Source organism: Lithobates pipiens, unplaced genomic scaffold (assembly GCF_037356315.1).
Source record: "Lithobates pipiens isolate NorthernLeopardFrog02 unplaced genomic scaffold, aLitPip1_a1.2 Scaffold_19, whole genome shotgun sequence".
Taxonomy (NCBI): Eukaryota; Metazoa; Chordata; class Amphibia; order Anura; family Ranidae; genus Lithobates; species Lithobates pipiens.
This window is the reverse complement of record NW_027507764.1, coordinates 84,872,807-84,884,814: the sequence shown is the minus strand read 5'-3', so window position 1 is coordinate 84,884,814 and position 12,008 is coordinate 84,872,807. Positions and strand designations below refer to the sequence as shown.

The 12,008-nt window shown below is 48.2% G+C and overlaps 2 protein-coding genes across 7 annotated transcripts in view; one reads left to right on the top strand and one right to left on the bottom strand.

Moving 5' to 3' along the window:
• PDSS1 (decaprenyl diphosphate synthase subunit 1) overlaps positions 1-8,987 on the bottom strand; it is a 49,572-nt gene extending 40,585 nt beyond the window's left edge. For both annotated transcript variants that reach the window (XM_077491017.1, XM_077491018.1), the window contains exon 1: positions 8,844-8,987. In XM_077491017.1, the coding sequence (XP_077347143.1) occupies positions 8,844-8,975 (132 nt within the window). In that variant the 5' untranslated portion in view covers positions 8,976-8,987. The remainder of the gene's footprint in view (positions 1-8,843) is intronic.
• Positions 8,988-8,999: 12 nt separating this feature from the next.
• The window catches only part of LOC143996134 (protein nucleotidyltransferase YdiU-like), a 120,126-nt gene continuing 117,117 nt past the window's right edge, over positions 9,000-12,008 (top strand). For 4 of the 5 annotated variants that reach the window (XM_077490998.1, XM_077491002.1, XM_077491000.1 and 1 more), the window contains exon 1: positions 9,055-9,207. The gene's annotated coding sequence lies outside the window, so the exon portion shown is untranslated. Of the gene's footprint in view, positions 9,208-12,008 lie in introns of all 5 variants that reach the window. The other variant, XM_077490999.1, reaches the window with a different exon arrangement.

Below are 12,008 nucleotides of genomic sequence, written 5' to 3'. Positions count from 1 at the left end.
GCGCGCGATCGCGAGCGCGCTGCACGTGCACGTCGGTGACGGCGTGTTCCCCGGGAACACTGCTCGTCACCGACACTGGTAAACAGCCATTGGCTGGCTGTTTACCCACGTGATCGGCTGTGATCCTTTCACAGCCGATCACTAAAATGTAAACAAACCGCGGTAACAGGATGTTACCGGGTTCTCCTCCTCACACACCGATCGTGAGGAGGAGATTGCGGTAACATCTCGTTACCGCATACAGTGTACACCAAACATACTGATTGCCCCCCCCCAATAAAGAGGACCTGTCACCACCCCTCATAGTACCTGTCAATCACAGTCCATCAGAGTACCTGTCCCAGCCCATCAGAGTACCCGAGTACCTGTCCCAGCCCATCAGAGTACCCGAGTACCTGTCCCAGCCCATCAGAGTACCCGAGTACCTGTCCCAGCCCATCAGAGTACCCGAGTACCTGTCCCAGCCCATCAGAGTACCCGAGTACCTGTCCCAGCCCATCAGAGTACCCGAGTACCTGTCCCAGCCCATCAGAGTACCCGAGTACCTGTCCCAGCCCATCAGAGTACCCGAGTACCTGTCCCAGCCCATCAGAGTACCCGAGTACCTGTCCCAGCCCATCAGAGTACCCGAGTACCTGTCCCAGCCCATCAGAGTACCCGAGTACCTGTCCCAGCCCATCAGAGTACCCGAGTACCTGTCCCAGCCCATCAGAGTACCCGAGTACCTGTCCCAGCCCATCAGAGTACCCGAGTACCTGTCCCAGCCCATCAGAGTACCCGAGTACCTGTCCCAGCCCATCAGAGTACCCGAGTACCTGTCCCAGCCCATCAGAGTACCCGAGTACCTGTCCCAGCCCATCAGAGTACCCGAGTACCTGTCCCAGCCCATCAGAGTACCCGAGTACCTGTCCCAGCCCATCAGAGTACCCGAGTACCTGTCCCAGCCCATCAGAGTACCCGAGTACCTGTCCCAGCCCATCAGAGTACCCGAGTACCTGTCCCAGCCCATCAGAGTACCCGAGTACCTGTCCCAGCCCATCAGAGTACCCGAGTACCTGTCCCAGCCCATCAGAGTACCCGAGTACCTGTCCCAGCCCATCAGAGTACCCGAGTACCTGTCCCAGCCCATCAGAGTACCCGAGTACCTGTCCCAGCCCATCAGAGTACCCGAGTACCTGTCCCAGCCCATCAGAGTACCCGAGTACCTGTCCCAGCCCATCAGAGTACCCGAGTACCTGTCCCAGCCCATCAGAGTACCCGAGTACCTGTCCCAGCCCATCAGAGTACCCGAGTACCTGTCCCAGCCCATCAGAGTACCCGAGTACCTGTCCCAGCCCATCAGAGTACCCGAGTACCTGTCCCAGCCCATCAGAGTACCCGAGTACCTGTCCCAGCCCATCAGAGTACCCGAGTACCTGTCCCAGCCCATCAGAGTACCCGAGTACCTGTCCCAGCCCATCAGAGTACCCGAGTACCTGTCCCAGCCCATCTGAGTACCCGAGTACCTGTCCCAGCCCATCTGAGTACCCGAGTACCTGTCCCAGCCCATCTGAGTACCCGAGTACCTGTCCCAGCCCATCTGAGTACCCGAGTACCTGTCCCAGCCCATCTGAGTACCCGAGTACCTGTCCCGGCCCATCTGAGTACCCGAGTACCTGTCCCGGCCCATCTGAGTACCCGAGTACCTGTCCCGGCCCATCAGAGTACCCGAGTACCTGTCCCGGCCCATCTGAGTACCCGAGTACCTGTCCCGGCCCATCTGAGTACCCGAGTACCTGTCCCGGCCCATCTGAGTACCCGAGTACCTGTCCCGGCCCATCAGAGTACCCGAGTACCTGTCCCGGCCCATCAGAGTACCCGAGTACCTGTCCCGGCCCATCAGAGTACCCGAGTACCTGTCCCGGCCCATCAGAGTACCCGAGTACCTGTCCCGGCCCATCAGAGTACCCGAGTACCTGTCCCGGCCCATCAGAGTACCCGAGTACCTGTCCCGGCCCATCAGAGTACCCGAGTACCTGTCCCGGCCCATCAGAGTACCCGAGTACCTATCACGGCACATCAGAGTACCCGAGTACTTGTCACGGCACATCAGAGTACCCGAGTACCTGTCACGGCCCATCAGGGTACCCGAGTACCTGTCACGGCCCATCAGGGTACCCGAGTACCTGTCACGGCCCATCAGGGTACCCGAGTACCTGTCACGGCCCATCAGGGTACCCGAGTACCTGTCACGGCCCATCAGGGTACCCGAGTACCTGTCACGGCCCATCAGGGTACCCGAGTACCTGTCACGGCCCATCAGGGTACCCGAGTACCTGTCACAGTCCATTAGAGTACCGAGTACCTGTCACAGTCCATTAGAGTACCGAGTACCTGTCACAGCCCATCTGAGTACCCGAGTACCTGTCACAGTTCATCTGAGTACCTGTCACAGTCCATTAGAGTACCGAGTACCTGTTACAGCCCATCTGAGTACCCGAGTACCTGTCACAGTTCATCTGAGTACCTGTCACCGCCCTTCAGAGTACCCAAATACCAGTCACCAAACCATCAGAGTACCTGTCACCAGGCCATCAGAGTACCCGAGTACCTGTCACCAGGCCATCAGAGTACCCGAGTACCTGTCACCAGGCCATCAGAGTACCCGAGTACCTGTCACCAGGCCATCAGAGTACCCGAGTACCTGTCACCAGGCCATCAGAGTACCCGAGTACCTGTCACCAGGCCATCAGAGTACCCGAGTACCTGTCACCAGGCCATCAGAGTACCCGAGTACCTGTCACCAGGCCATCAGAGTACCCGAGTACCTGTCACCAGGCCATCAGAGTACCCGAGTACCTGTCACCAGGCCATCAGAGTACCCGAGTACCTGTCACCAGGCCATCAGAGTACCCGAGTACCTATCTCCAGCCCATCAGAGTACCCAAGTACCTATTTGCAGCCCATGTCTCATAGAATATACGTTGGGGTGTTTGCTTTCCAAAATGGGGTCATTTGTGGGTAATTTCACTGTCCTGGTGGTCCAGGACCTTCAAAAGTGTGATGGGTAGGAATGAAATAAGATGTGTCATTTATGCTCCTAGAACGCCTGAACGTACTACTTCAATGTTTGGCCCATCTATGTGGCCAGGCTGTGTAAAAGTCCTACACATGTGGTATCGCCATACTCGGGAGGAGTAGCAGAATGTATTTTGGGGTGTAATTTTTGCTATATACATGCTATGTGTTAGAAATATCTTATAAATTGACAATTTTGTGTAAAGAAAAATGCGTTTTAATTTTTTTCCACATATTCCAAAAACTTCTGGAAAAAAATTAACCATTCAAAAGACTCATTATGCCTCACAGATTATACGTTGGGGTGTTAGCTTTCCAAAATGGGGTGATTTTATGGGAAATTCCATTGTCCTGGTACTCCAGGGCCTTCAAAAGTGTAATAGGTGGTTGAGAAATGAGATGCGTCATTTTTGCTCGTAGAACGTCTGAAGGTTCTACATCGATGTTGGTGCTCTGTATGTGGCCAGGCTGTGTAAAAGTCTCACACATGTGGTATCGCCATACTCGGGAAGAGTAGCAGAATGTATTTTGGGGGGTAATTTGTTGTATACATATGCTGTGTGTGAGAAATAACCTGATAATATGACAATTTAGTAAAAAAATAAATAAAAAAAAATAAAAAAATCTTCATTTTGCAAAGAATTGTGGGAAAAAATGACAACTTAAAAAAACTCACCATGCTACTTACTTAATACCTTGGGATGTCTACTTTGTAAAAAGGGGTCATTTGGGGGGTATTTGTACTTTCCTGACTAGTTAGAGTCTCAAGAAATGAGGTACACCTGATGTACTGAAGGCCTGATCAGAAGTGATCAATTTTCAGTGATTGGCACCATAGTTTGTAGACTCTATAACTTTCACAAAGACCAAATAATATACACTAATGTGGGTTACTTTTACCAAAGATATGTAGCAGTATAAATTTTGGCCAAAATTTATGAAGAAAAATTACTAATTAGCAAAAATTTATGACAGAAACGAAGAAAAAGGCATTTTTTTCACAAAATGTATGTTTTATTTTATTTATAGCACAAAAAATAAAAAACCCAGTAGTGATTAAATACCACTAAAAGAAAGCTCTATTTGTGTGGAAAAAAGGACGCGAGTTTCATATGGATACTGTGTTGGATGACTGAGTAATTGTCATTCAAAGTGTGAGAGCGCTGAAAGCTGAAAATTGGTCTGGTCAAGAAGGGGGTGTAACTGCACTGTACTGAGGTGGTTAAATAAACAATGTGGCTGTGGGGGGCGGGGATAGTGTTATTTCTTTTGCTGATCCGAAAATTGATCCGATCCGTGACTCTGATCCGAGGAACGATCCGATCCGTGAGTTTTTTGATCCGTTGCACCCCTAGTCCGCACCTTCCCCCCTGCCGGTCCGTTAGAATCCTGTGTATCCTTCCGTGTCCTACGCATGCACCACGTCCTTAAGCGCGCAGCTACGCTTGCTTGCATTCTCCACCCAGCCGACGTCCCGCCAGCAACGCGCCTGCGCTGCTTTCGGCTCCTCCTCCCCCCTCTACCCAGCAGCCTTCCGATAGACCCGCCGCAGAGCGCAGGCATGGCAAGCCCTCGCCGGGCCACTTTCCAGCTCTGCCGTGATTGGAGGTTGTGCTCTCCCGGCTTCGGGATACCCTTTGCTCCATTCGGAGGAGTCGGCCGAGTCGTGTGTGTGTGTGTGTGTGTGTGTGTGTGTGTGTCCTTTTTTTATCCGATGAATTTGATTATTATGAAAATAATCGTTAGTTGCAGCCCTAGTTGCAATATTTTATGTTAAACTGTAATTGCACATCTGTCTTTCAAACAATTTTTTTGGGGGTAAAAAGACACTTTAATGAATTTAAAAAAAAAAACATATAAACAGTAAAGTTAGCCCAATTTTTTTGTAGAATATGAAAGATGTTACACCACATTTGTGATCTTTATTCTAAGCAAAATAATCGGGGATTCTCATTTTAGACAGAATCCTGCAGTGAGAGATAGATAGAGATTATATATATATATATATATATATATATATATATATATATATATATATATATATATATATATATATATATATATTACACATACATATACACACACACACATATACATACACACACTATATTATTTTGCACAAAGCAAGGTCCATAAAGACGAGGCTGAGAGAGTTTGGGGGGGGGGGGGCCTAACCTCAACCCCATAGAACACCTTTAGGATGAATTAGAGCGGAGACTGTGAGCCAGGTCTTCTCATCCACATCAGTGCTTGACCTCATAAATGCCCTTATGGAAGAATGGTCAAACATTCCCCTAGACACACTCAAACCTTGGGACAGGCTTCCCAGAAGAGTTGAAGCTCTTATAGCTGCAAAGGGTGGGCCAACTCAATACTAAACCCTATGGATAAAGACTGGGAGGTCATTAAAGTTCATGTGCGTGCAAAGGCAGGTGTCCCAATACTTTTGGTAATATAGATTAGGGTTGCACCGATACTGAGTATTTGCACAAGGATCAGTACTCGTGCAAATGCACCGATACCTGAAACCGATACTCGGTTCTTTGAGCTGCCAGTGGATCTGCCCAGTGTTTAAGAAGTCTGGTAATTGGAACTGTCAAAAAGAAAAAAAAAAAAAAGAAAGCAGCCGGCAATGTTTATTAACCACTTGCCGCCCGCCCTATAGGCAATTGACGGCAGCAAAGTGGTTTCATAATCCTGACCGGACGTCATATGACGTGATCAGGATTATGAGCGCGCATCGCGGCGATCGTTGTTGCAGGGTGTCAGTCTGACACCCGACAACTACGATCTCGGTAAAGAGTCTCCGACGGAGACTCTTTACCACGTGATCAGCCGTGTCCAATCACGGCTGATCACAGTGTAAATGGGAAGAGCCGGTGATCGGCTTTCCCTCACTCGCGTCTGTCAGACGCGAGTAGAGGAGAGCCGATCGGCTGCTCCTCTGACAGGGGGGGTCTGTGCTGATCGATTATCAGCACAGCCCCCCCGAGGATGCCCACACTGGACCACCAGGGACGCCACCAGACCACCAGGGAAAAGGTAATCCTCCCTAGACCACCAGGGATGCCAGTCAGCACAATGGGTGCCAATCAGTGCCCATAATGGATGCCAATCAGTGCCCACAATGGGCATCACTGATTGGCATGCATTGTTTGGCACTGATTGGCATCCATTACTATAGTATAACACCAATGCCGCCTATCAGTGCCCACCTGTGCCGCCTATCAGTGCCCACCTGTGCCGCCTATCAGTGCCCATCCATGCCCATCTGTGCCGCCCATCCGTGCCGCACATCCGTGCCAATTTGTGCCACCTATCAGTGCCCGTCCGTGTCGCCTATCAGTGCCACTTCATTGGTGCCACATTGGTGCCCATCAGTGCCGCCTTATCAGTGCCCATCAGTGTAGCCCCATCAGTGCCCATCAGTGAAGGAGAAAACGTACGTATTTACAAAGTTTTGAAACTGAAACAAAAAAAAAACATATTTTTTTTCAAAATTTTCGGTATTTTTTTTATTTGTAGCGCAAAAAATAAAAACCGTAGAGGTGATCAAATACCACCAAAAGAAAGCTCTATTTGTGGGAAAAAAATGATAAAAATTTCATTTGGGTACAGTGTAGCATGACCGCGCAATTGTCATTCAAAGTGCGACAGCGCTGAAAGCTCAAAATTGGTCTGGGCAGGAAGGAGTTTAAGTGTATTGAAGTGGTTAACAACATTGCTCAGCCCTTAAACACAAAAAGAAAAAGAAACATTGGGGGTTATTTACGAAAGGCAAATCAACTTTGCACTGCAAGTAAAAACTAAGTGCAAAGTGCACTTGGAAGTGCAGTCGCTGTAAATCTGAGGGGTAGATCTGAAATGAGGGGAAGCTCTGCTGATTTTATCATCCAATCATGTGCAAGATAAAATGCTGTTTATTTTCATTCCATGTCCACCTCGGATCTACAGCGACTTTACTTCCAAGTGCACTTTGCACTTGTAGTTTTCACTTGCAGTGGATTTGCCTTTAGTAAATAACCCCCAATATTTATTTTTGTATCTTTCTGTTTCTTCATATCTGTAGATCAAATGGATGAATTAATTGAATAGAATTTAATCTAATCAGCCGTAACTCCATCTTCTCCTCCTCCATTTAATTATTAATTTCCTGCTTTTTTTCCACATCTATTTTATAAAATGATAAACAATTAAAACTTTTTTTATTTTATTTTTTATTATTTGCTTGTGAATATTTTTACACATATAAAAACATATTTACACATTTAACATTGAAAAAGTGCAAAAAAAATAAAAATAAAAAAAAATGGAACTTGTAAATAACTTTCCAATGCTTTGTACCATTGCGGTAGGTATAAGCGAGTACTTCTAAAAAAAAAAACAAAAAAAAAACAAGGTATTGAGAATATCTATATCTATAGAAATATATATTCATTACACACACTCAAAAAAATTCTATCAGACCTTCGTCTATCTTGTCATGACCTGCCTGGCAATTATAAAACACCTCTAAAGTAAATACAATAAAGGAATGGAAGGAGTACATTGTACCCATAAAACAAGCGCTCAAAATATGTCAAGTGGTGAAGAATCATGAAAGTGACAATGTTCTATCTCCATATACAATGATCTAGATAAGGGGTCTCAAACTGGCGGCCCTCCAGCTGTTGCGAAAACTACACGTCCCATCATGCCTCTGCCTATGGGAGTCATGCTTGTAACTGTCAGCCTTGCAAAGCCTCATGGGAATTGTAGTTCTGCAACAGCTGTAGAGCCACCAGTTTGAGACCCCTGCTCTAAAACCTCATTCACAGGGATGAACTACGGCATACACCTGTGCAAGGCCACTGTCTCCCCCGACAGGGATGTACAGGTATTGCATGCATCCCTCTGCAGGCAATTAAGTCTTCTAGGATGTAGCAGCTGCATGGACACAGCCGCAGCCCAAACTGACATCCATGGGGGTACACAGCCCTGAACTGAATGTGTTAGGAGCCTTGCACCCAAACAAAAAATAGGGTGAATTTTACAATAGGAACAGAGAAAGGAGAAGCAACACACACCGACAATCTCACCATTCTGTCTCACTGCTCTCTCCTCCTATCAGCATGCTCTTGCACTGCAGCGCAGCTATTTGTTCTGCTTCTCCCAACAATGCTGTACATAAACTGCAAGAGGCTGATACCAAACCTAATTTAAGTTCTCACATTACTTGCATCTTAAGCCAAAACTAGAACCTCTGTCGGGTTTTCTTTTAGTCAGGGCTCCGCACCCCACAGATCAGGGCTCGGCACCCCACAGCCGGGCAATACAGATCAGGGCTCGGCACCCCACAGCCGGGCAATACAGATCAGGGCTCGGCACCCCACAGCCGGGCAATACAGATCAGGGCTCGGCACCCCACAGCCGGGCAATACAGATCAGGGCTCGGCACCCCACAGCCGGGCAACACAGATCAGGGATAGGCACCCCACAGCCGGGCATACAGATCAGGGATAGGCACCCCACAGCCGGGCATACAGATCAGGGATAGGCACCCCACAGCCGGGCATAGAGATTAGGGATAGGCACCCCACAGCTCTGTGCCCAATAAAGGAGGGTTATGGGAGGCCTGGTCCTGGGAGCTTACACTCTACACACTTATTTCTGGCCATTCCTGCAATGAATGAATGAAGAATGTTGGAGGGGAGTGTGGTGTCCCCTGTAATGATGATGAGGGGGGAGGGGGAGTCCTCACCCCGCTCAGTGTCATGTTTGACCTTCCCTCCATGTCCTCCTCTCACCTTCCCAGCAGCCGCTCCGCCCCCTCCTCCTTCCCGGAGGACTCCATTGGTCAGGCTCCGCACTCCGGCCAGGGCAGCACTATGATGTCCGCAGCAGCGCAGCCTCCACCCCCATCCCCACACCATACTCATCCCGTCCTCTCCGCCACCAGCACAACCACCACCGGGCAACCCCTCCGCCACGCCTCCCCCGTCACCATGACCCGGAACCGGATGCTGCCGGGAGGAAACCGGAACAGAGGACGAGGAGACCGCCATCTTTGATGAGGGCAAACAGAGTTCTTGCTACAGGCACGTCATTATTCCAATTGTCTTTTACGTTTCTCCGACAATCAGGGAACTCTCTGTTATTAGCATGAAATAGGTATTTGTTTTGTTTTATTGGTCATAGTTAAAAATGTGTAAGTGTAGTTTCCTTATCTGCAGGGACAGTGTCAGGACTTGGGGGAGGGGGAGGGGGAGGGGGGGGGGGGGCTGATGGTGTTCTGCTTCTTCTTTCACACACAATACACAGTTATAATGTACATCTATGCAAACCTGGAGGGGCTAGACTCTGTCAGGTGTTTATTCCTGTGTCCCCATTGGAGAATGTCACCATCTCTGTGTGTCCTGATCACCAGTGTCAGCGATAGAAAACCCAGAAGTGTCCCCAGAACAAGAGGTGAGGGGATCCTTCCAATGGGGACAACAAACTAAGATTTCCTCCTACTTCCTGTTCTGTCTCTGGGACAGGAAGTGAAGCGTTCCCCAATGGTACGCAGACAGCAGAAAGGATAATCTGGCAAGAGTTCAATACCACACACAAAATATATGAGATTTTATAAATGTGATTGTCTTTAGTGTCTAATATATATATATATATATATATACACACACACACACACACACACACACACACACACACTCACCGGCCACTTTATTAGGTACACCTTGCTAGTACTGGGTTGGACCCCCTTTTTCCCCTTCAGAACTGCCTTCATTCTTCATGGCATAGATTCAACAAGGTGTTGGAAACGTTCCTCAGAGATGTTGCTCCGTAGTGACATGATCATCATGTGGTTGCTGCAGATTTGTCGGCTGCAAATCTCCAGTTCCCCCACATCCCAAAGGTGCTCTATTGGAAAGAGATCTGGTGACTGGGGTTGCCACATCATCCCTTTAAACCCGAACACATAATAATTGCACAGGTTATGTGGCTGATTAAGGTGTTAATTAAACTCACTTGGTGCTTTATCTTCATGAAATTAGCCTCGGGCCCTGTTCACACCGTTGGACTGTTCAGGTCCGCCTGTCAATTTTGATGGCGGACCTGAACAGGCACTCCATGCTAGGCTATGGAGTGACGGATGTCAGCGATGACATGTCTGCTGACATCTGACCCGGTCTGATTCGCCAGAAGCAGACGGATGACCCTACGTTGATAGGTATCGGGTGAGATCTGATGAAAACAGACATGCTGTCCATTTTCATCCGATCTCTCCATAGCAACCAGCGGCGCTCGACAAGCCCCTCCCCGCTCAGTGAGCAGAGAGGGACATGTCATCCGCCAGCTCAGAGGAGATCAACGGAGAGATATCCAGCTGAGCTGGCGGACAGAGGCAGACTCCGTGGAAGTGGATCCGCCTTGTGGGAATGAGGCCTCAGAACCCGTGTAAATCAAAGGTGTTCGGGTTTAAAGGGATGAGGGGACAACCCTACTGGTGACTGTCGAGGCCATTGGAGTCCAGTGACCTCATTGTCATGTTCAAGAAACCAGTGGTGAGATGATTTGATCTTTGTGACATGGTGCATTATCCTGCTGGAAGGAGCCATCAGAAGATGAGTACACTGCAGTCATAAAGGGATGGATATGGTCAGGAACAATACTCAAGTAGGCAGTTGCTTTTAAACGATGATCAGTTGGTACTAAGGGGCCCAAAGTGTGCTAAGAAAATATCCCCCCCCCCCCCCGCACCATTACACCACCACCAGTCTGAACCATTGATATCAGGCTGGATATATCCATGCTTTCATGTTGTGTACACCAAATTCTGACCCTACCATCTGAATGTCGCAGCTGAAATTAAAGTGGTTGTAAACCCTTACAAACCACTTTGACCTACAGGTAAGCCTAGATTAAGGCTTACCTGTAGGTCCAAGCAATATCTCCTAAACCTATATGGTTTAGGAGATATTTGCCCGAAAACGGGCACCGCTGTCTACGGCGCATGCGCACTGAGCGCGGCAGCTCCAAGAATGGAGCTACCGCATTTGTCGACTCCCGTGCACATGCGCGGGAGTGACGTCATCACGACTTTGCCGAATGACAGCGGCGGAGCTGCGAGACGCCACCAGCAAGATGGATGCGGCAGACTACAGGGGACAGCGGCGACTTCGCTGGCTCCTGTGTCAGGTAAGTGACACATAATGGGCTACTATGCGATGCATAGTAGTCCATTATGCTTTACCTTTGCAGGGAAAAAAAGAGGAAGTAAACTCATCAGGGTTTACTTCCTCTTTAAGACTCATCAGACCGGGCAATGTTTCTCCAATCTTCTATTGTCCAATTTTGGTGAGCCTGTACAAATTGTCTTCTGCTACTGTAACCCATCTGCTTCAATGTTCGATTTGTTGTGTGTTCAGAGATGGCATTCTGCATACCTTGGTTGTAACGAGTGGTTATTTGAGTAAGACCTCATACACACTATACAACTTTTGTTGTCTGATTTCCTTTAGATTTACCAAAACCATGTAGTGCAAGGGCCTGCCTGATTGCATGCAAATTAAAACTCTTAACCCCTTGCTTACTGGGCTCTTAAACCCCCTCCTGCCCAGACCAATTTTCAGCTTTCAGCGCTGTCACAATTTGAATGACAATTGTGCGGTCATACAACACTGTACTCAAATGAAATTTTTATAATTTTTTTTCATACAAATGGAGATTTCTTTTGGTGGTAATTTAATCATTTGGGTTTTTATTTTTTGCTAAACAAACAAAAATAGACAGAAGTTAAAAAAAAATAAGTTTCATAGTTTGTTATAAAATTTTGCAAACAGGTAATTTTTCTCCTTCATTGATATTCGCTGATGAGGCTACACTGATGGGCACTGATAAGATGGCACAGATGGGCCCTGATGGGTGGCACCGATGAGTGGCACTGATAGATGTCACTGATGGGCACTGGT